Here is a 22,271-nt window from a genome sequence, read left to right as displayed (position 1 = left end):
TCAAAACCAAAAGATCATTCTATCCTGCGTAGTGCTCCCTACAGGGGTCGAACCTGTGACCTTGGCGTTATTAGCACCACGCTCTAACCAACTGAGCTAAGAGAGCTATAAACCGATGGCCAGAAATGGTCATAATATTCAATATCTTCTATCACCTCCCAAGGTATTTCATCACACAATTTGATGACAACATGAACCAATACAGGATATAAGTGTTCCAACTTTGTATTTGCGACAAAAGATATTGTTATTTCAATTCTATTTATTGCACGAACGAAGATCCCCGGGCGACACGCACCGCAAACGTCGCTAAAAACTACGAGACTACGTACTAGTATGTCATATTCCACCTTCCAACCCTTCTTATTACAAAACGTGGAAGGATAGCACGCCACTCGTTTCCTACCTCATCGACGCAACGAATAAAGACCTGACAAAAAGTCTTTTTCAAGCCATCAACGCATGAATGATGTAATGTTCATTTTCCTTTGTTTAAATACAAAATACTCCAAGTGAAAGCTCGCAAAAACACACAAGCCCAAACTTGCTCTTCCACATCCTATAAATCAGAAAAGTTACAGATTTTGAAGGATATCCAACAGTACTCTCACTCTTTTGCAAAAAAATCGTAACCACAATGTCCAAGAACCGTGGCGAACCAGCATCAAATCCTCTCGGCAAACTCCTCCAGACTTTTACACAAATTCCGGAAACAGACACGTTCAAGAATCCGCCTGCACCTGAAGACGTAGCGTATCCTGGTGTCACCCCAAAGCGAGAACGGGAAGTTCCTCCTGAGCATTACCATGATTTCCCCAACTGGGAGAGAGTAAGTTGGTTTCCTCCAGCATAGGATGGATAAACAGAATACGGCATGAATTCTAACGATTTTGTGGATGACTAGTCGAATCAACCTCAGAGAAATCAGACTCCAGATGAAATCCACGCTCAACGACAGCAAGAAACGCATGAAAGGGACATGAGAGGCCACGATCTGATGGGGAGTGCAGTGTCGGATTATGTTAGGGCCGCTGAACAAGGTAATCAGCCACAATCGACAGCAACTCCAGAAAACAAACTGGGCATTGTGGAACCAGAGAGAGTTACCGAAGCGAGAAAGAACCGAGATGGGGCGTAGTAAAAGTGCAAGGACAGCGTGCGGTTGTTCTGTTCGCCTGCAACCGACTGTAGTGTAACATTGACCATACCAATATATAAAATGCTCAACTTTGCAAGATTTTGAAAGCAGAATGTAGCATCAACATTAATTCATTTGGACGCACAGTTTGCATACAAAACCAGAGCGGCGCCATCCAGGCGCACAGAATCAGATCACTGCCAGAACGTCGTCCTCTCATCGTCCTGCTGCAACAATCACCCCAGGAGTTGATCCCTGAACGCCCCCGTTGCCGCTGTTCGACCCCAGCGGCCCACCACCCTGATCCACTTGTAGTGTACTGCCCTGTGATGAAGATGCGAGCCCTCCGAAAAAGTTCGCGGCTGACTGCTGTTGTTGCATCGACGTGTTCGGCCATCCGGGTAATGCAGCAGTCGTTGCACCACTAGCCGTATTTGGATCTATACTTCCTCCGCCAGTCGCTCGGTCACCGCTGAACCCTGCCGGCCCGAGGCTACCAAATTCCAACGCTACCCCTGGTGGTGGGCCGCCACTAGTAACCAGATTTACTCCTCCAGGCCTTGCCACTCGAATGTCTCCGGCAAGAGGTCCGCGCTCCTCCAACTGATCATAATACACAATCCACTCCTTCTTAACTCGCATCCAACTTGTTGGGTCGAAAAAGACAAAAATTCCCCGCTCAAATCCAGCTCCCTTCACAGTTTCCAGAGTAGCGTCTTTACTCAGCCATAATTTCAACTCTTTGTGGAATCGCCAGTTACGGTTATACAGCTCTTGTGCGGACGCCTCCTGAAGTGACTCGCGGGGCATGGCGTAGAAAATATAGAACAGTGTCTCATCGGAGAAGCTACCTATTTTCGTCATGGATGGAGGTGGAGATTGAAGAAGATTGTAGCACGGTGGTAATGCAAACTGGGGCTCGGATCCTAACGTCGGGTGCTCGGAGAAGGGTGACATAAATGTAGAATAAAGAGCGTCATTTGAGTTAAGGTTAAGGCCCAACCCAGTCAAATCGCATCCAAGAGACAGCATGTTCATATCTGGATCTGTCATTCGTATCACGTCGATGAGACCGTACAATCCATATTTATCTGTGGTTCCAGCTGGGGGAATCGGCGTTGAGCCGGATGCTGGTGGGTCTGCTGGTGTCGATGCTCTGGTGCCAACGATTTCACCACCCTGTGGCTGTTGCGCTTTGGATGCGTAATTGGATCCAGCACCAATAGGTCGTTTTATTGGAGCGGTACCGGGTGGTGGAGGAACTCTTGGGGTTACTCCTGCATTCGCAGGCATCCCAATAACCGATGATGGTCCAAATCCAGTAACAGGTCCCATTGCCATTCCCATACCTCCATTAGGAGCGATACCATTTGATGCTGACATATCGCGCCCTGCACCCGGGATGCTGCCTGTTCGATTCAATATTTGCGGGTGATGTGGTTGGTTTGCGGACGCAGTTGGTGTCAATGCTGGAAAGTCGTCGATTGTGAAATCCGCTGATTGTGGGTTCGTACCGTTTCCGCTTCTTAGGCCGTCCGGTCCTGCCGGACCTCGTCCGCCAGCTATCGTAGAAAAAGACAAGAGTGACGGGCCATTGGCACCATCTCTTATAGAAGAGTTTCCCAACGCTGGAAAATCTGCCATAACGCTATCGATCCAACCTTCTTGCTTCGTTTTTCTTCTTGACGGCTGCTTTGCCTTATATGTCCTCTATATTTGTTCCAACGCCTTTTGACGCTGCAACTAAATCAAGAAATGATACGGTAGAAAATTTAGAAACCGTTGTGTCTGTAGATCTATGAATTAAAGTAACAACGTGTCCACTTCCTCGTCTACCTTCCATCTCCCTCGCCACTCCCGGCCCCATAAATAGCATTCGGATGCTGAATCGATCTACAACAAGGACTTTCTTCCCACTCGGGACTACCATGTGCACAAATGCGAAACAGCAGACCAGCTGGCCGCAACCGTATCACATACTTCCCAACCACCAACCAGTATCCAACAAGGTTTGACCTCCGGACAGCTTACCCACCTTGTTCTAGCTAGACTCTCGAACGCGCGTAAGAGCGATTCCTGTGCGAGACACCGTTGAGATCCAGGTCGATACAGTTGCGGATGGGTCATCCAACGAATGGACCCACAGCATCGCCATTTTCTCACGAAACACCTCGCAACTCACCGTAAATAAGGAAACGTATTCGGCACGTTTGGTGTGGTCAGTGCAAGGTAAAGCTGGGTGGGAAGATGAAGCGCTCGTCGGCTCTGCACCAAACACTATCCTTTGTTGAAGCTTCAGATGGGTGTGGATGTGGCGTGTATTACGCTGTTGGCATGGTAATGATGTCACGAGTTCGACCCACAACGCTTGCGTTTCGAGCCACAAATACATGAATCGTCTTTGATATATGCAAAACTAATTTGGTGCCTGGTCTTTCGCTTCAAGACCTTCACCGTATTTGACATCTCCCGTTATAACTCCCCCAAAAGCAACCCACCATACTAGCAAATGCAATCCAACACAGTAAATCACAAATCCCCATCGCATTCCACGATGACTCAGTACCATTCTGGTAAAAACAAAAGCAGCCCGGTCCGCAGGATTCAAGTCTCGTACTCTTCGGGCCTTCTCCTGAGTATGGAACTGCGCAAAGGGGTCCAAGGAGGTCTCATATGCAGCACGGTACTTGTTTGCAACATCCCCAGTGCTCCCCGATGGATAGGCCGCCATATCTATCGAGGTATGATTACTCGTACGGGATCGCCGATTGGAGGAGCCTCCGTTGTCATCGTCCGGCGAAGAAAATGTCTGCGCATAACGCATCCGTTCATATAACTTCACATTATCGGCTTTGAGCCGCTCTACTTCATTACGCAAATCTGATATCGTGGCCATGTGTGAACGCAATTGCTGGAAGGAAAAAATTGGTTAGCATACTTCGGTCTTTGAAGGATCGATCGAGGGAATATACCTCTTCCAATTCCGCGTTTCTCTGCCGATACCGATCTCTTTGGCTGGTCAGGATGGGGACAATCGAACTTTCGCTCACTTCAGCTGATCGCGGCATCACCACCGGAGACAGCGTTGCCCCAGATACTAGCGCAGATAATCCATCGCCATGGATTACTCCAACGCTACTTCTCGCTGATCCACCAAACCTCTCTATCTTCGCTAGATCCTCCTCTAGTTTCCTAACCAGTGCTTTAGAGTTTTCTGCCTCGCGCTGAGCATCCTCCAGCCGTTTCGAAACATCACTCAGCTCGGTTTGCGTATTAGTGAGGGACAACTTCGCTGCTGTCAACATGGATTGTAGCTTTTTGTTCTTGGAAAGAAGGAGACGTTCCAGGGAATTCGAGTGGGAAGATGTGGTGTCTATTGGCGTGGCGGAGTGCAGATCAGGAGACGTGGGAGTGCCGAGAGGATCTGTGTTATCATCAAGTTCGAGCCCATCAAACTCGATTGACTAAATTGGGTATAACCGATATTGGTGAACATCTTCAGGTTGGGACGGGCGAAACACTCATACCTTGACGATATCTAATTCTCTTTTGATTTCGTCATAATCTTCGTACATGACCATCTTTGTCTCGTACTCAGCGACCTCCAGAGTTTTTCTTGCTAAATCCCTCTCCATTTCACTGAGCCGTTTCACGTAATCTGCCTCCTTCGTCCTTATTGTTGCTTGCAGCTTTTCAGCCTCGGATATATGGTTGGATAGATCTGCCTTCAGTTATAGTAGTACTGTTAGTGCGAGACAACATTTGCAGACGGTATGCCATTGAATTACCTCGAGGGATTGAATCTTCTTCGACAATACCGTTGGACTGAATTGGTAGAATGGAACCCAGATAGTTAGATAAGATGGCAGTTCCCTAACCACGCCGCAAATACATACTCTTGCCACTCGACTCCATTAACATCGTCGCCCCGATACTTTGACAAGTCTGCCTTTAGAATGTCCTACCACGTTTGACATAATAAGTACGATTCGCAAAAGAATCTGAAATAGATCGAAGCACACACATTGTCCCTCTCCAATTGTGCAATCTTTAGATTCGCACGATCAAGGTCCACCATGACAATTTCCAGTTCTCCAAGTTTTGCTGCGACTTCTTCGTCTGTATTCGGAAGAGTATTGTTGGTCCGGACTCCTGGACTGCAAGATGGTGTCCCAAACGAATGAAATCTTACCATACTTTTGACTGTGGTCCACCAACCGAGCTTGAGTTACCTCATGCGTCGTCTGCAAGGATGTCATCTGATCTTTCATTTGGCTCAGTTGGCGCTGTAGGGAATACTCTCTAAGGACGCAATCGCATATTAGAGTGCGTTTTTTTTTCCACAAAAGCAATCGTCAATACGAACGTCTCCTTATAGATCCGGATTTTCTCGTCCATCGCCACCTTCATTTCAGCCTCTTTCTGCGCGACTTTTTCATTGACCATATCATCCAGCTGTCAACGAAGTTAACTATGGCTGCAGTAAGACACGGATAGTATCATGATTATGTTACCATTGCTTCGTATCTCGTCAAGCGTGCCTTCAGAGTTGCCATTCCTCCCTCTTCCTTCTTCATTCCTGCAAGCTGCTCTTTCGTTTGGGACAGTTCATCGCGAAGTTGTTGATTTGCAAGTTGAAGGGAGTGGAGCTCGGTAAGTTGGGCAGTCTGCGCCTGTGTCGAGGGGCAAGATATATGATTTACAGTTTATCAGTAAGAAACCTGCAAATGAGGGCAAAACGCAATTGAAGATGCCTACGTACAGAGACAGTTTCGAAAAGAGAAGCAGGATCGGGTGCCTCTGCTAATAGCTTGTATAGATTCAAAAAAGCAGTCTCGGCTGTCTTTGATCGTCGTGTAATAACATCGATTTCAGACTGATAGGCTTTTCAAGAAAGGTGAGGTAAGTAAGTAAAGGTTTTCAAAGTCGCCAGCTCAAACTAAAGGCTGAAGTTGTTGCATACCTTTTAAAAGGCCCTTCAGCTCCTTTATCTTTTCCCCATCTGGTATCTTCTTGAACTCTATGGCCTAACGGTGAATCCTCCCCTCTTGAGACATGATCTACCGGACGTCACTCCACCTTTAGTCTGCTCTGCAAGTCTCTTCCGGCTCTGTAGCCCTTCTTTTTGGTTTTCAACTATTTCTAGTCCTTGCGCGTCCAGAGAAAGTTGTAATGTAGGAAGGTTGATATCTAGAGTAGCACCAAGGGAATGCAATAATGAGAACGCGAAATCACTCAAGCAGGGAAACACATGGATGAATAGTAGGGTGTGACCTCAGCCCCATAGAATCCTGTCGCGACAGTACCTTGCCATGCCTTAACGGCAGCCAGTAGGCGTTCATCGTCCATGCCTAAACAATCCGAAACAATATTCAGGCAGAAAAGCTTCCAGCCCTGTTGACCGTAATTGCTAGACGACTTTTAATTCTGCTGTGAACGAGCGGTAATGCTGCTCCTCCAACCGCGGCCCAAAGCGCAGCAGACCACGCCAACTGTCAACCATGAGTCACACCCGAGAACTGCATCACGTAATCATTCCGCTATACCTTTTGGTCGACAAGCTTGTTTTGAACTATACCCAGCCTCGGCGCCTGAATATGCGTAGGTTTGGGTCCAGGGAAGCTTTGCATTCGCCATTTTAGGGATGTGGTTGATCGCTAATTTCTTGGTACAAGGAAGCTTTTTTAAGGAATCTACAATTGGAAGCTTTCGAACAGTTCATTTCAAATCTCGGGAGTAAGGCTTGCTGCTACTCTTACCATCTTTGCTGTCGTCTTGTCCCCTATTCCAGTCCACAAATTTATCTGCCTTTACTCAACCCGAGCATTTCAGAAGTGTTATTGCAGAATCCAATTCTTTTCCTTCGTCTTTTCATTTTTGTTGCGCCTCATCGCATGTCGATAGCCAGCATGCAAGTCCCCACCCTACACAGCGCTTTTCGCATTAAGTCTCAAGTCCACGTCGATGGTATCGCTGCTGGAATCCTTTGCACTGTGAAAGGCCATATCACCTGCGCAGATTTCCAAACTGGCCGGTTTCCCTGCCACCGGAGAGGTGCTCATATATTGTTTCGCCAGCTCGCAGCAACATGGCCAGAAATATTCATCTACCATGCACACCGTAAAATTCTCATGCTAACGAGGCCAGATGCCTTGTTTCGTGGGAAGCCTCATCGCTTGGACACAACGCTGTTGTACTATGTGCTTGATCGCATCCGGTTTGAAGGTGTACGTAAAATTGACACTAACTTGGAGGGTGATATCTCGTTTCCATTTTCCTTTGGTGACGCAGAACAAAGAAGGTTCATATGGGAGAAAAGTTTGGCAAAAGTTGAGAGGAGGGGTAAGAGGTCTAACGGGTTTCTTGACTATGGTCCCACAGCAAAGGTAAGGAGATTAATGCCTGTAACCGAAAAGGATAACTCGGATGTGTTGCAGGCATTTCCACGGCAAAGCGACATGGTCAATGCAAAAGAAGCCGAAACGTTCCAAAACAACCATCCAGTCAAATCTGAGGACGAAGGTATAAATACGCAGACCTTGAAATCTCCTACTGAAGATATTGCGGATGCCCAAGAGTTTTTTCACGATGTGAAGGTGACGTGCCTGCCCAAATATCGCTTGCCCTAATAATGTATTGAAAGTTCGCACTTCTTAGAAAACATATGCACATGATCCCTCTGTGTTGGAAGATCTCCTCCATATCTTTCACAATTACGTCTTCAAGCACACTGCGTTTCAGACCGTAAGTTTTGGTTTCGCAATCCACAATTTCGCCGCTGACTGCATGTACCTTGCTTAAATAGACATACTCGCAAGTTGTATCCTTACTCAAAGACAATCCACATCTTATCACCCGATTCAACAATTTCCTCCTCGTACCTCCAAACTTGGCTGCGGGATCAATCACAAGCGTCTACGGTCATGATGCGAAAGTTGCGGATGTTCAGAGCCATGATTCAGATGCTGTGATTGACGTTTTGGGGAGATACAATGCAAAAACGATGGGCGAAAATGAAGCGCCAAAAGAAGTTCACATATCGGAAGTTCAAGGATTTGCTGACCGTCCCCCTCCACCGCAGGCTCAATCGACATCTGAATTTTCAGATGAGGAGGAGGAGAATCCTGAGTACGTTGTATGTGCCTTTATGCTGCCTTTGGCTTACTTATTGAATAATTTAATGTACCCTAGAACGCAAGCCCTCCGTGCCCTCATCAAGTCTGCTTCTCGATCGCTATATTTTGTGAACGTCTACCAGTACCTTCACGAATTCGTCTGCAACCCGTACGAGTGGCCATATAACACATCTTTCAGGGAAATCTGCAGCGATAAGGACAATATCCTCTCCATGCTCAGCCCAGTCTCGTACACTCCAGCTCTCGCACCTCGCTACTTGAAGATCCTCCATGATGCCTATGTGCACTGCCAGGAAATCTTTGATCATTGGAGCCGAGCAATTTCCAACAATGATGGGTATTTGTATTGTGCTTGGGCTCAATACATTGCAGGATACACGGGAATGGATCTGGACAAGTTCTTGCGAGAGTACTCTATTTTCGACTGGAGAGTTGGAGAACACGGGAAACAGTAGATTAAGCGGAATGACGTTGCTGTTGGCTGTTGGTATTGATTTGATTTTGAGTGTATGACAGTTTGGCCTGTATCCAGGTTCTGTTTGTTTTGTCTTCTTTGTTATTTTCGCATGAGCTGAAATATATTGAGTATATCGCTTGCACATTTGGCTTTTCAAGATTCTTGACAAGCATGTAGCCACGTGATTTGGTATCTTTCAAAGGTATTCTTTGCCAGCGCGGCACCACCATCTGCAAAGGTTTCCTCCACCGCACTCGGGCATCATGTCACTCCCCCAAGCGATCGCCTACACCGAAAAGACGGTTTTGGCACCTTTGATAGGACCAAAATGCGCACACGAACTCATCAGCTTGAACTTTTCGCACACCGCATGCATCAAGCTCCTTGTGTCAAAACTCTTGGGAATCGGGATCATCTTGGGCGGAACTATTCTTAAAGTGCCCCAGATCTTGAAAATTGTGGCTTCGGGAAGCACCACCGGGATCAGCTTTGCGAGTTATTTATTGGAAACAGCCGCGTATACCATTTCATTGGCTTACAATGCGCGGAGTGGTAACCCCTTCTCAACTTATGGAGAAAGTGAGTTTTCCTTTTGCTTTGAGCTTATGCACAACCACTGCGCACTTACAGTCTTGTCCATTACGCAAAACAGTGGCCTTTATTACTGTTCAAAATGTCGTCATTCTGCTTCTCATACTCGCGTACGGCAAGAACATCCTCGGCCTCTTCTCGTTCCTTGTTGTGTTTGCGGCAACATCAATAGCTCTCTTTGATCCTACCCTAGTCAGCGCTGACCTGTTGACCACACTGCAATGGAGCACAGTCCTCATCGGCGTAGCAAGCAAGCTGCCCCAAATTTGGAACAACCTGAGAGCAAAGTCGACTGGACAGCTATCCGCTATTACAGTCTTTTTGCAAGGTGCTGGATCCGCTGCCAGAGTTTTCACTACCATTCAGGAAGTGGACGATCCAGTATTGCTCACTTCGGCTTTGGTCGCCACCGGGTTGAATGCCGTTATCGCGCTACAAATGGTGTTATATTGGAATAATAGAACCGTGGTACGTAGGCAAAGTGCTTTGAAACCATTTTCCGTTTGCTAATTTTGGGTCGTCACTTCAATCAGGCTGGCGCACAGTACGCCAAGCCGCGGAGCCCTGCACAGAAAAGGAAAACACCCAAGGCCATGTAGGATTGGCATAGATAGACATGATAATCCAATACTTTTTCTTTCTTTGTATTTTACACACATGACCTGTTAAAACCTCTGTGTACTTGCCCTTGTCTTTTTGGAATCAAGGAACGAAGCATCGTAGCCATAGCTATCCGCTATGCGGATTCCTGACCACAATCTTCATCATTATGCTTACACCGCACACTGCATAAGAGAGCCTTCATTTGTATTTCAACAGAAACAAATCCTGCACCACATTTCCGCGGACCAAAAAAGAGCTATATGCAAAAAGAAAAAAAGAAAACAAGCAGGGGAAAAGCGCCTCCTATTTACCAAAGCCTCCCCGTCATTTCTCCATTTTAACACCTTCCATTTTATCCACATTCCGTTCATCATCCCTTTCTCTCTCTCGCTCCCGACCGATCTTGACATCGGTAGATGTTCGCATCGGAGGTAGCACCATGGGTTGACCACCTCGGTCTCCAGGACCACCACTAAGAGGTGGCAATGATGGACCACCGGGTCCACCAGGGCCACCAGGTACGAGAGGTCCCCCACGATCCGAAGCAGCGGACACGCGCCAGATACGAGCTCGCCAATCGCCCGACCCGGTGGCAAATAGCCCTCCGACGGGTGCCAATGCGACTGATATCACAGAGTTCTTGTGACCTTGTAACATAAATTGGGTTGAGGTCGTCGTATCGACCATACCAGGTCGCTGACCCATTACAGCTCGGCCATCCCAGAAAGTCACAGTCCGGTCTTTACTTCCTGATACGACCCACTCAACGTCTGCAAGACTTTCTCCTCCCGCTGTTGCGACGGGATTTCCATTCTCGTCAACACGACCAATGGAAGAGTTCAATCCAGCAAATGCAACCGAAAGAACATAGTCTTGATGTCCTACAAAGGTGTGGCGCGGTGCTGTTGTTATCACGGTCTCAAATCTCTCCGACGGATCCAGACCGCCGTTTGCTGAGGGATTGGTGGGGGACCGGTTATCATGTGATTTGGATAAGAATGCCAGAGTCGCAGGCGACAAATCCCATATTTTCAGAGTTTTGTCAAGGGACCCAGATACGATGGAACGGCCATCAGGTGAAAAGGCAACAGAATAAACAGAGTTTTTGTGTCCCTCAAATCGTTCCAAAAGCTGACCAGTTCGCAGGTCCCAGAGTCTGATCATCTCATCCAAGGATCCCTATTATGATGGCCCATTTTAGCAATCCTCTACTAATGTGTACCCAGTTCCATAAAATACTTGCAAGAATACTTACTGCTGCCACGCAACGCCCATCCAAAGGACTAACCGCCACGCTAGTCACACCAGAGTCCTTGAGCGTCGAGCCATTTGGTTGTGGTGCGGGGAGTGACTTCTCGTCGTCGTTAATCATCGTCAGAAGACATTTTCCGGTTTCGGCATCCCACACCTGCCCAAAAAAAAAATTGAGTTCCGTTATTGTATACCAATCATCGCTACCGCTCGCCTACCTTTACGCTCTTGTCGCCGCTACCGCTCACAATAACTCGTCCATCCCTGGACCAATCTAGACTGTATATGTCCTGTTCGTGGCCATCGAGAGTAAAAACTATCTTTCGTCGCTGTATGTCCCAAATGCGAATAATTCGGTCTTCAGCTCCGGTAGCCAAGTATTTTCCATCAGGGGAAAAGCAAACGGAACGGATGTATAAATCGCTATCTTTGGGAGCACGCTCGTCGCTCAGTGTGCTTCATGGACTTGGCAGTTAACATCGATATGCTCCAAAATACACCAGGGTCTTACTGCACAGCTCACCTGATTCTCGCGCCCGATATTGCATCGTATACAAATGCCACGCGGTTACAACCGGTTGCCAAATATTTCCCGTCAGGTGAAAATTTTACGCAACAGACGACGCTGATAACGGTAATAGTTAGGTTCCCATCATATAGTGCGCCACAGTACTCATATATACCTGCTATGCTCCAAGCTATGAACCAGTTCAACATTAAGCCTCGCCTTCAAAAGACTTGGACTTCTGGGGTTGTATACAACGAGCCAATCGCCACCCTCTTTTTTCCATCCAGGAGGTACACTGTCGGGATCAAGGTCGCATATGCCAGTCACATGATGTTGTGGGTACGCTTGCTGCATCATTGACTGCAAAGCCATGCCTTGCTGTGACGGCTGGGGTCAGAGGTGAATGCGGCATTAGTTGTCCGCGGAAATGAATAGCTAAGGTCAGAAGCATACCCCTTGACCATTTCCTTGTCTTGAAACCTGTGGTGTGGGAGTGCTGCCTCTTGCCGAAGAATGCTGTTTTGCGGCAGGTTGACTATTAGAATAACAAGGAGATCTAACAAGAAAATCCAAGACAACAAATACCATATGCTGTTGTGGTGGCATTTGCTGCGGTGGTATGACTGGTTGACCGCTCATGTGCTGATAAGGAGGCTGTCCACCATATCCAGCAGAAGGATGTTGTTGATCTTTGGGTGCCCCCTATGATGAGAAAAGGTAATGGTGAGCGACCATGGTTCAATTTACTGACTGTAAAAAGCCAATTTTGGACCGGACCTGGCGATATGGCTCGTCTTGTATGGAGCCCTTCTTAGCTTTCTTTTCTCGCTCTCTGTCCCGCTCTCGCTCAGGTCCAGGACCGGGCATATATCCTGCAACTTGTTCGCGCCCAGTATACGGATTTGGTGGAGGACCCGACATGTCCCGATTCATGGGCATGGGCCCATCCTCAGTTCTCATACGTTTACTTGGTTGGCCATCAGATCCAGGTGCCCCATTGAGATATGGCTGTTGCAAACTTCTAGGGTCCCCTCCTGGTCCTTTTCACGAACAAAAAAAATTATTCATTAGGATGAATAATATCACAAATCTTATCATGCTCTGTGATGAATAACTATAGATTATCGGCTTAAACTAATAAACCCGACATCAAAGCACCAAAAACACCACCGCCGCTCGATGCACCCATATTGCTCCCTAAAACCGGCGGGGGAACGCCTTCTGGAAAGCCAGGTGCAGGTGGCCCTCGAGACTGCCGTACATCTTGCACCATAGCTGACGATGCAGGTGGCAGCCCTCGTCCTTCCAGATCGCGACGCAAACGATGTATTTCCTCTTCATAAGTTTGCTTCATCTTCTGATGTGCCCGTTCCAATTCATATAACGACTGCTGAAATGCTGAGAGTTCTGTGATTTGTGCCGTAACTATTTGCAAGAGATGGGGACAATTATTAGCATCTCAATAATCACCCCAAGTGAGCTTGAAATACGGCTGGAATGGGCAAAGAGTCCTACGTTTATGCTCCAATTCATCTCTTTGTAATTTGTAAACACTGATATCTTGTCCAACAGTTTCGAATTCGGCTTTGATCGCTTCAAACAGATCGTTCAATCTGGACGTTGGGCCCTGCAGGGGAAGTCCTCCCGGACCGCCTGGGCCTTGGGGAGGACCGCCTTGCTGCGGTCCCAGCGCCTGTGGCGGTGCTCCTGGCTGTTGAGGAGGTTGAGCGGCTTGTGGAATCATCGGTCTGTGGTTATAGATATTTGAGGAAGGCATCTTCCCTTGTGGTTGTGGTTGAGGAGGAATCTGCATTTGCTGTACTTGGCTGGAAGGTGTTGGTCCGAGATGTGGTGAGTGGACGGGTCCTCCAGCCAACACAACTGCTGTTCCAGGAAGTTGGCCTGCGATGGACTGATTTGCGACCGGGATTAGACCTGGGGACGGTAGCGGCTGGCGCTGAGCCTGCGGGTATCTCCGTTGTGACGACGTCTTGGCTGATTTCTCGGGGGTTAAAGGATGGAGCTGATGATTAGGGGACGATCAGAGAGGATGCCTCAATCCAGCGAGAAAATGATCCGCCTTTCCCCAACAGACTCGAATAACTACGCGCAGACGATTGCGGCCGCCCAAAGCCACGCCGGCTCTGTTGCACGCGCGCAAGTTGCTTTAAAAATATGGAAGATGTATAAAGCCAACGATGAATACGCGGCACACAAAAGATGAACCTGCAAGCTGGGAATTCCCAATGGGGGAAGAAGGGGAAACAAGTCAAGTTGAGAAAAAGGGAGTCGAGAGGGCCGTCTTGCACGAGGGTAACGGTTGTATCCCTTGACTTAGCCATTTTGGTGGATTTGCCGAATGGGCGCGCTTGTTGCTATGGAGACGAGAGATTCGAACGGGTTTCTGGGAGGCGAACCCAACGGCTACAAGAGAGCCGAGGGTTTTATTACGCTTATTTCCATCCTTAAAATACATTTCTGTGGCACATAGATGTCAGAATTACTTGTATCCACTACACGTTTTTTTGGATCAACGTAGGTACGATCCTGCGTTTTTTGGATATTGGCCCTTGTTGTTCTTGTCCAGCACTATTGGATTGTTTTGTTTCGTTTGGCATATCCAATGCTTGTTCGTCTCGTCTTGTATTCCCGCCAGAACCTTGGGTTTCAAACTCCGCATAACCAGTCACGTGGCTTCGACTCGCTGGTGACTTGATTTTGGGCGGCGTCTCCACTTGCTGTAGACAGTCCGTATTTACAATCGCTTCTACGCCGAGCTCACCCTTTTCAAAGGACACTACGGAACAAAACCCATCTGTGGATGTCATGAGCAATGTACAGCCATCTGGCGACCTATTTGTCACGGACGCCATGTCAGCACACACATTGAAGATCTATACACCAGCCTATGATCCATACCATGCAATGTCTGTCAATGTCGCATAGTGTAGCCCTCCAAGGTAAGCTATCGGTTCGACCTGTTGCGTATCATAGATGAGGAGAGCGTCTTGGCACGCAACAGCATATACATATCGGTGCCCAAGTCGAAACAGCGATGGTGTCAGGGATTCGTCATTGCTCAAACAGGTGTCCCTTGGAGGCGAGGGAGGCAATCTTGTCGGAATGGTCCGCAACTGATAGGGAACAGGACTGCATCTCACTGCGACGGAGGGCTTCTTTTGCCCTGGCGAATGAGCCACTGGTTGTCTATCGCGGGGGTCAAATTAATAACTTTGAAAAGTTTCTTATGAATTCAGACCGGATGGCAACTCACCCTGTTATTCTGCCACGAGTAAAAATATATACAGTATTCTTCGCGTCCGAAGAGTCAGGTTTCCCGTCCCCTGGCTCCCGGAATACCCCAGAAGGAGTAATTAGCAAGGCTCCATCCGGGGTAAATGTGGGTCGTCGAAAAAAGGAGGTAAGAGTTTCGTCGTGATATATACGGAATGGTTTTGCCTGTGCTGGTGTTGCGGTGGAATTGCCAGAGTCAGTTGAGTTTCCTCGCATCGTGTCTTGGTTTGCATCTAGTTCGCCAGTTTTCGCTGGTGACCGAGATGCTAGTTTACTTGGGTTGTATTTTGTAAGCCGTGCAGCCACACGAGTGGTCAGTTGCCCCTTCTTGTGCTCATAGGTGTAAACGTTGACTGAGCTGACATCTTGGGTTAAAGCAGACGTATACGGATGTTTGTATAAGGCTACCTACTCACCGATCACTGCTTTGCGTTACCACATACTTTCCTAACGGATCCCAAGCCACCCCTTGGACAAAGTGTCCATGATCCGTAAGAACTTGAATACATCTCTCTTGTAAGGTGACATTCAAATGATCTGAGTATCGCGCACAAGCCATTCGTAAAGAATAAGGTGACCCGTCTTACGTTCTTTCACATCAAAGATTCGCGTTGTGTTGTCAGTACAGGCGGAAATGATATATGTTGCATCGGGCGACCAGGCTAAATCATACAGGTCGGAACTTGCCCCTCTAATAAATAAGGTATTCATCAACAAAGGATATGAGTCTAAAATTGAGAAGGGCCATACCGCAAAATGCTGCCAATGCGCCATGTTTCCTTCGTCTCAGAGTCCTGCTCCCCAAATTCACCGCCATCTTTGCGTTCCGTTTGCTGCCATAACAATATGGTTCCATCTAAAGCCCGCGTCAAATGTTAGTCATAATGTTGATATTGACAGAACCTCCACTAACCGTCTCCTCCAGACGCAAGAACACCGCCTAATCAATGTCACCAGATACTAGGTTAGTCCAAATCCCGTCAAGAATAAAAGGATGCCTGCCTACCTTTTGGGGACCATCTCACGCAATTGACAGCTCCCGTGTGTCGAGTAAGACTGGATAAAAACTCTATTGAAGGCGGTTGGTCGTCTTCTTTTACTAGCTTCCATATCTGACCTTGGATGAATCAGGCTTGCCCACTATGGCCCCGCACTCGACACTCGGACAATTGCTCTTACCCTAACGTTGTGATCCCCCCCGGCAGTCGCTAATCTCCCACTGGTCCCCGGCTCAAAGTCCACTGAGAAAATTGGTTCCTTATCGTGCCACAATATTTGAAGTGTTTTCACACGCATCGGGTCGGTCGAGCAGTTGGACTGATTTTATCTTGTAGTATTTCCAGAGAACTCGCAGGTAGTAGTCAGTTGGGCTATTATAAAATTATCAGGAAGAAGGAGGCGTAAGAGCGAGATTGGTGGGAGAAATGCCTCCAGAAGTCGGGCTTTGGCCAAAGGTGGCCTTCAATTCCATTAATCCAAATTGAGCTGTCCAGTCCTATCGGATCCTGGCAGGCAGCGCGTTGGATTTTGACACTCCAATTCTGCGCAAAAAGGCTAGATCAGACGTTGAGTACGATTGCAAAGGCGGATTCAGCATCCCGTTAGGGAAACGCAGGGCTGCCTGTAGCGCATAGTACTATCCATTATACCAGCGAGGACGCAAGCAGAACGGGGCGCTTTCATGTCGCGCGAGTTGAAGCATTGCCCTGTTCTTTTGCCCTCTTCCTTGAGGAAATAGTCACTTGGGACTAGCTTCTTTGAAGAATATCGTAACGTCTCCCCCCGGCTACCCAAGGCATGTCCAGATCGTTGAGGAGTCGCAAGGCAGATAAGACTGCCGCCGAGCTACTGTCAAAGGCCGCCTCACTGCCTCTGCTTGCCGAAGGCCGTGAACGTTTTGTCGCAGCTTATAATGAAGGCTTGGACCGGACGGAGGAGGACATTGAAAATGCTCTCGACTTTTTGTTTGCATCTTGGCGGGATATCATCGATGGGACTGCTCAGAGGTTGGTTCAAACTTTCCCTCGCAGTCTGTATCCCACGCGTGTACGAATTAAGACTTACTTGCGTCTTATCTGTAGAAACCCTGGCAAGACTCCTGCTCGAATTCGCTGCAAGACAAGAGACAGTTTGGCTGGCGGATCCCCCTCTACGGTGAGATACCATTGCGATGGGCAATGTGAGATTCAGCTATTAGATTCGGTTATCTGACTCTGCTACATTTACTAGACCCGAAAAATACTTTTCAAAGGATCTGGTCCCCCAGATGACTCACTTTTTGGATCACCACTGCGGACCTTGCCGCTCGCAGGACGATCATCTGGAGTCAAGCGAAAGTCCAGCTCTTCCGCTGTCGTGGACCTTGTCAGCAATCCAAAGGCACGTGCAAGCATAGATCGCGCACCACTGGGCGCATTTACGGTTGGGACGGATGAAAAACCAGCAAAGCGGACTAAGCGGGAAGAGTTGGAGCAGCAGTTTGCTCAAAAAGGGAACCTCAGCGAATCGAGTAGCGGAGGTGGCGAGGTCATCACAACATCAAGCATGGGACAATCCGGTGAGAAGCACCAAATTCGGCCAAGAAGACAAGTAGGACGTGAAGAAAAGCAACGAACAGAAGCGACGCAAGTTGAGAGTGAATCAGTAACGGTGAATGACGGCGGAATGGATGGGGGACAACGTACTTTGGCTGAGAAACCATCTAGAAAGCAACCTCCCCGTGGAAAGACCGTTGTTGTGGAAGTCGCACCAATCCGCGCAAGCAAAAGACTGAAGGAGAAGCAGGAAGAAGACCGGAGCCGCATTTTACCTGTCCCATCTGCAGCCGAACCGCTGGTGCAGCGAGTCGGTGAATCGGATGATGAAGATGTTGAAATGGAGGTGGTGGATGATATGGAGATTGGGATACCAGCCACAGCTGTGGAAAATCACTCCATGGACATACCTTTACAACTTGGCCAAGAATCGGCGGAAAAGAGCAATGCGGTTGCCACGCAAAACGTCGACCAGTCCAACACACATACCAGCAACAGTGACGAACAAAATGTACAAACTACGTCAAAAGCGGCAGATAAAGCAGCACCTATTGTGCAAGCAACGCAGGGCCGAAAAGTATCTGTGCCGTTGGCAGCGCGGGAGGTGCGCGTGCCTACTTTGACGAAACTTCTTGCAGCCTCCCGCATTGAGGAAGAATCCGATGAATTTTTCCCACCGCGACAAGCAGGAAACGGCCCACGATCAGGTTCACCAGGCCGGACAACAGTTGATATGTCTGGACAGATGGGTGTCAAAATCACCGACGCGCGGGAGTCCGATATTAGCGTGTTAGACAGCGTGTTAGACAACGAGGCCACAGGTCCAGCGGCATCCCTAAGGAATGAGAGCACTGCAGAATCAGAGCGATCAATATCATTGACGCGAGATTCAATAGCATCCTTGGCCACTCAACGGCTGTCTGATCCTGATGACCCAGCCGCACTGTTTGCGAGGATCGCCAGCCAAGCAGATTCCGACAGACAGTCGCGAGAGCAGCAATGGAGTCAAACCATCTTTTCCGGACCGTACCAAAAACTTAAACAGGGCTTGGAGGAAAGAAACAAGAGATTGGCCTCACAGCAAACACCAGCTCCTCTTCCCCGCGATGTGGCATCCAGTGTACAAAGGCATTCTGACGAAGTATCCCTGGAATCGAGGGTGATATCTGACACCTTCAAGTTGGATGCCGTTCGGAATGGAGCACACTCAGTGTCCGATCCATTGCCTCCAATGAAAGGCACGAGTACGGAGACACCTGCATGTCAAAGAACAGAAACGGATCAGATGGATGATGTGGAGGCGATTGATATCTCCATGGCCGTCTCTGAAGGCCATTCAGCTTGGTTTGACGCCCAAGAGCCTCGTCCTTCACAGGATGTGCCAGATGGCCAGCATAAGGTCCGCCTTCAACACATTTTTTCACACGTTATTGAGTGGTAGTCACTTAACACATTTCTTCTTCATTGATCAGCCATCGGCGCGGCAGCTATCTTTGGTCCGTACAGCACTTGGCAGCCTACCTTTGGAAAATAACGGTATCTTAACGTTGCTTGAACGGCAAGACTCGGCTCAATCAACCTATGCGGACGCTCCTAGTCACATTTCTTTCACCAATACTCTCTCCCAGCCGATACCGGAGGCCGAGGTGACCGAACTGTCCATCTGTCGTGACCCGCTGTTATCTGAGCCCGCATATGAGGAAGAAATTACTGAATATATCGACTATGAAGGGGGTAGAACAGGGGAGGACGGCGTTTATGAGGAGGAATCCATGGAGATTGAGGAGGGTGAGGGGCGATCAGACGGCCAAGAAAGTATCGATCTGCAACCATTACGTGGTGACCATGGTGAAGAGGAACGGATCTTAGATGACGATGAGACTCCGAGGCCATCTCCTCGCCAACCTGAACAAGAGGAGTCTGTGGAACACGAAGAAACTGAGGTGGAGGAAACCCCACGAAAAGAGATACCAGTTAAACCCAGCTCCCGATTTGGTGGTGTAATGGATACAATCGTATGTGATATGTGAGCTATCTGCTTAGCTGCTGCGTTTACGATTCTAATTCCGCCTGTGAATGTGCCACACAGCGATCTTCGCTTGCTACGCTTTCTTCCGGGTCATTTATTCCAAAGGTTAACTCCGCCGGTACCAAGTCAAAGACGGAAATAAAAAGTCTACAAGCGGCGGCGGCTGCAGCGAAGAAGGTTCGCATGGGACTTGACGGCGATAATAACTTTCATATATCTGAATAGTGATGGTAATAGGAGCAAGAAAGCAAGGAACGTCGTGCGCAACGAGCAGTCGACAAGAATGAGCGGACAAAGCTAGCTCTACAGCGAAAACAAGAGGAAGAACAGCGACGAATTGAGGAAATTAGAAAACGGGAAGAGGAGAAGACCCGCCGTGTTGAAGCCACAATACAAGGAAAGAAGCAGGTGAGTTTTTCGTCGTTTTAAGGCTGGGGGGGGGGGAGATCCCCATTGTAATAGCTGCTAATTCTGGCATAAAAGGAGGAGGAGGCCTTAAGGAAGAAAAACGCGGAGCGCATGCAACAAGCAGCCGAACGGAGACAGGCAGATGAGGAGAGAACCCGCGGAGCGAACAAGGATGAGAACAATGCAAAGATTGTGCGCTCTGTAAGTTCCAGCTTGATTAACAAATAGTTTACAATTTGCTTATCTGTGCCTTTAACAGGGAATACCAACCGCATCAAAAGGTGAACCCGTGGGCGCTGCTAAACCTGTGAAGAAAGTCCAACCCGTCAAGGCTTCCATTGCACGATCCAGTCAAGCTGCATCCGAAGAGGTATATTCAGATGTTCTGTGTCCTCTTGCCGATCAATAACTCATTTCGTGCGTAAATTCGTCGTGTTTTTAGTTGTACGTGCAAGCATCTACCACCAAGGCGGCTAATAAGACAATCTTGAGTGTTAGCAACACGACTGCATCAAGCGACTCGTGCCATGCCCCTATACAGAATCCAGTGCTGGGCAGCTTGTATGATTATGGAGAGTCAAATGAAAACAAGAGTGCAAAGTCATCTTCAGATACCGGTTCCGTTCCTCACCGGAAGCCTGAGAACAAGGAAAAAGGGCCAACCACTATTGTTGATGAGAATGGCAACTTGCCGGAACCTCCTTCAGAGTAAGTTGTCGATACGACGTTGGGATATTGCAGTACATTTGGCCCAAAGCGATATTGTAACAAATGTTTTTTTCTGATTTCAACAGTTACTCTGACTCTGATCTAGAGTCAAGCGACAGCGAGAAGACGCCACGGCCCAAGCAGAAAAGAAAGGACGAGCCCGATTGGGTTCAAACTCCTGAACTCATGAAGCTTCTGATGGCACATGAGAAGACAGATCCTGACATGGTCTTTGGTGGTCCCAGTGCTGCGCCACCCTTGGAAGGTCGGTGCTAAAAGGCTGGAGCATTGAGGTCAACGACTATCACTGACACCATATTTTCTGGCTAGACGTCTTCCGAGAAGGTATGAAGCGCAGTAAGCAGTTCCGCGCACGACAAAGCTCTGCTTGGACGGGAGCGGATCGTCTGACTGAGGCGGAGATTTTGGCATACAAGCAAGAAATGGGTTATTTGAGTAGGGCTGAGGAACGAACAGAGTAAAAAAGGTGACCCAGTAGTGTTTGGAAAGTGGAAATTATGTACATTTGGAAACAATAATTTACATAACAGTCCTCCCTGTCTGTTGATGCCAGAGTTAATGGGAGCATAGTGGGGAGAAGCACAGAATTTGCTCTGTCATGATGGATTCAAATACGTATATTTCAATTTTCCATTACAGCGATAATCTTTACGCCTTCCTCTTCAGAGTGTTGCTCAACCACTCCAGTCCCTCGTACAGTCCATCACCGGATGTGGCACACGTCGCCTGAATGAACCAGTTACGCTGCCTGAGACTGTGCAAACCAAGTTTGTCGGTAATTTCAGGAGCAGTCATAGCGTTGGGGAGATCCTGTTTGTTGGCAAACACGAGGAGAACAGCGTCACGGAGTTCGTCTTCGTTCAACATACGCTGAAGTTCGTCACGGGCTTCGCCGACTCGATCACGATCATTAGAGTCTACTACAAAGATAATCCCCTGCGTGTTTTGGAAGTCTACAAGCAAAAAATCACAGTTCATTTCAAAGCTCTCCACCTGGGTTACGATTTTTTTTCCCTGAAAGGGCACTTACAGTGTCTCCACAATGGCCGAATCTTGTCCTGACCTCCGACATCCCAAACAGTGAAGCTAATGTTCTTGTATTCTACCGTCTCGACGTTGAATCCTAAAGAAAAATAGTTCATAAACATATTATGAGAACAAAATCCACTAGTATAAAGCAAATGAGTTTTAATCAAATCACGAATCTCACCAATGGTGGGGATGGTGGTAACGATTTCGCCCAACTTGAGTTTGTACAAGATGGTAGTCTTTCCAGCCGCGTCAAGACCAACCATAAGAATACGCATTTCCTTGTGGCCCCATAAGCCTTGGAATAGTTTAGAAATGGACAGGCCCATAATGCAAAAGTGGAAGGTGCGTGAAGATGTGCGATTGAGATTTGTCTACGCGTGTAGTCTTGATTGGTCTTTTGGCGCCACAAAAGGAAACGACCGACGGAGGCTAGAAGGACGTGGTGAGCTGAAGGTCGCGGAAGGATGTTCCTCGAGATTCTTTAAAAATTTAGAAATCTAATGCCACTCACAGGAACAAGAGATGCTACGTGGCAAAGAGGTCTGGAAGCGGGGCGACGTG

At 48.1% G+C, this 22,271-nt stretch overlaps 9 protein-coding genes and 1 non-coding gene across 11 annotated transcripts; 4 read left to right on the top strand and 6 right to left on the bottom strand.

Annotated features, from left to right (window-relative positions):
* Nucleotides 1–32: 32 nt before the first annotated feature.
* Nucleotides 33–106, bottom strand: SPPG_10069. The gene has a single exon. It is a non-coding gene; the product is annotated as a tRNA-Ile (tRNA).
* Nucleotides 107–219: 113 nt separating this feature from the next.
* On the top strand, nucleotides 220–1,221 carry SPPG_02813 (uncharacterized protein). The gene is made up of 2 exons (XM_016751099.1): nucleotides 220–829; nucleotides 905–1,221. The coding sequence occupies exons 1-2, from the start codon at nucleotides 638–640 to the stop codon at nucleotides 1,136–1,138; spliced, it is 426 nt and encodes a 141-aa protein (XP_016610381.1). The 5' UTR covers nucleotides 220–637; the 3' UTR covers nucleotides 1,139–1,221.
* Nucleotides 1,222–1,354: 133 nt separating this feature from the next.
* SPPG_02812 (CCR4-NOT core subunit CDC36) lies at nucleotides 1,355–2,782 on the bottom strand (the record flags this gene model as incomplete). The annotated part of the gene is made up of 1 exon (XM_016751098.1): nucleotides 1,355–2,782. One exon carries the CDS (start codon nucleotides 2,780–2,782, stop codon nucleotides 1,355–1,357), a length of 1,428 nt encoding a protein of 475 aa, XP_016610380.1.
* A 772-nt stretch (nucleotides 2,783–3,554) lies between these two features.
* On the bottom strand, nucleotides 3,555–6,487 carry SPPG_02811 (uncharacterized protein; the record flags this gene model as incomplete). The annotated part of the gene is made up of 13 exons (XM_016751097.1): nucleotides 3,555–4,049; nucleotides 4,111–4,602; nucleotides 4,666–4,863; nucleotides 4,927–4,963; nucleotides 5,035–5,099; nucleotides 5,163–5,257; nucleotides 5,331–5,440; nucleotides 5,505–5,593; nucleotides 5,653–5,811; nucleotides 5,901–6,022; nucleotides 6,102–6,158; nucleotides 6,218–6,328; nucleotides 6,445–6,487. The coding sequence occupies 13 exons, from the start codon at nucleotides 6,485–6,487 to the stop codon at nucleotides 3,555–3,557; spliced, it is 2,073 nt and encodes a 690-aa protein (XP_016610379.1).
* A 1,049-nt stretch (nucleotides 6,488–7,536) lies between these two features.
* SPPG_02810 (uncharacterized protein) lies at nucleotides 7,537–8,740 on the top strand (the record flags this gene model as incomplete). The annotated part of the gene is made up of 4 exons (XM_016751096.1): nucleotides 7,537–7,734; nucleotides 7,796–7,882; nucleotides 7,944–8,266; nucleotides 8,330–8,740. 4 exons carry the CDS (start codon nucleotides 7,537–7,539, stop codon nucleotides 8,727–8,729), a joined length of 1,008 nt encoding a protein of 335 aa, XP_016610378.1. The 3' UTR covers nucleotides 8,730–8,740.
* A 189-nt stretch (nucleotides 8,741–8,929) lies between these two features.
* On the top strand, nucleotides 8,930–10,048 carry SPPG_02809 (uncharacterized protein). Its single transcript, XM_016751095.1, has 3 exons — nucleotides 8,930–9,310; nucleotides 9,384–9,790; nucleotides 9,856–10,048. Exons 1-3 carry the CDS (start codon nucleotides 8,995–8,997, stop codon nucleotides 9,919–9,921), a joined length of 789 nt encoding a protein of 262 aa, XP_016610377.1. The 5' UTR covers nucleotides 8,930–8,994; the 3' UTR covers nucleotides 9,922–10,048.
* A 201-nt stretch (nucleotides 10,049–10,249) lies between these two features.
* Nucleotides 10,250–13,497, bottom strand: SPPG_09062 (uncharacterized protein; the record flags this gene model as incomplete). The annotated part of the gene is made up of 9 exons (XM_016757216.1): nucleotides 10,250–11,104; nucleotides 11,181–11,333; nucleotides 11,395–11,632; nucleotides 11,700–11,801; nucleotides 11,860–12,071; nucleotides 12,138–12,386; nucleotides 12,462–12,724; nucleotides 12,828–13,109; nucleotides 13,200–13,497. 9 exons carry the CDS (start codon nucleotides 13,495–13,497, stop codon nucleotides 10,250–10,252), a joined length of 2,652 nt encoding a protein of 883 aa, XP_016610376.1.
* A 588-nt stretch (nucleotides 13,498–14,085) lies between these two features.
* Nucleotides 14,086–16,430, bottom strand: SPPG_09061 (uncharacterized protein). Its single transcript, XM_016757215.1, has 9 exons — nucleotides 16,158–16,430; nucleotides 15,985–16,090; nucleotides 15,892–15,918; nucleotides 15,729–15,834; nucleotides 15,566–15,669; nucleotides 15,395–15,491; nucleotides 14,959–15,336; nucleotides 14,604–14,891; nucleotides 14,086–14,537 (listed from the first exon to the last, which is right to left on the bottom strand). The coding sequence occupies exons 1-9, from the start codon at nucleotides 16,272–16,274 to the stop codon at nucleotides 14,198–14,200; spliced, it is 1,563 nt and encodes a 520-aa protein (XP_016610375.1). The 5' UTR covers nucleotides 16,275–16,430; the 3' UTR covers nucleotides 14,086–14,197.
* An 87-nt stretch (nucleotides 16,431–16,517) lies between these two features.
* Nucleotides 16,518–21,263, top strand: SPPG_02807 (uncharacterized protein). The gene is made up of 11 exons (XM_016751094.1): nucleotides 16,518–16,984; nucleotides 17,060–17,132; nucleotides 17,208–18,911; nucleotides 18,985–19,527; nucleotides 19,602–19,718; nucleotides 19,779–19,949; nucleotides 20,025–20,150; nucleotides 20,209–20,319; nucleotides 20,392–20,657; nucleotides 20,744–20,922; nucleotides 20,988–21,263. Exons 1-11 carry the CDS (start codon nucleotides 16,776–16,778, stop codon nucleotides 21,137–21,139), a joined length of 3,651 nt encoding a protein of 1,216 aa, XP_016610374.1. The 5' UTR covers nucleotides 16,518–16,775; the 3' UTR covers nucleotides 21,140–21,263.
* Nucleotides 21,162–22,257, bottom strand: SPPG_02806. 2 transcript variants are annotated; one of them, XM_016751092.1, is made up of 4 exons: nucleotides 22,222–22,257; nucleotides 21,889–22,139; nucleotides 21,709–21,801; nucleotides 21,162–21,631 (listed from the first exon to the last, which is right to left on the bottom strand). In XM_016751092.1, the coding sequence occupies exons 2-4, from the start codon at nucleotides 22,034–22,036 to the stop codon at nucleotides 21,327–21,329; spliced, it is 546 nt and encodes a 181-aa protein (XP_016610372.1). In that variant the 5' UTR covers nucleotides 22,037–22,139; nucleotides 22,222–22,257; the 3' UTR covers nucleotides 21,162–21,326. The 2 variants fall into 2 exon arrangements, with proteins under 2 accessions (XP_016610372.1, XP_016610373.1); XM_016751093.1 differs by having other exon boundaries at nucleotides 21,889–22,257.
* Between the last annotated feature and the right edge of the window lie 14 nt (nucleotides 22,258–22,271).

Source organism: Spizellomyces punctatus, assembly GCF_000182565.1.
Source record: "Spizellomyces punctatus DAOM BR117 chromosome Unknown supercont1.4, whole genome shotgun sequence".
Taxonomy (NCBI): domain Eukaryota; kingdom Fungi; phylum Chytridiomycota; class Chytridiomycetes; order Spizellomycetales; family Spizellomycetaceae; genus Spizellomyces; species Spizellomyces punctatus.
Note: the sequence above shows the minus strand (reverse complement) of the source record. Positions and strands in the feature narration are given on the sequence as shown.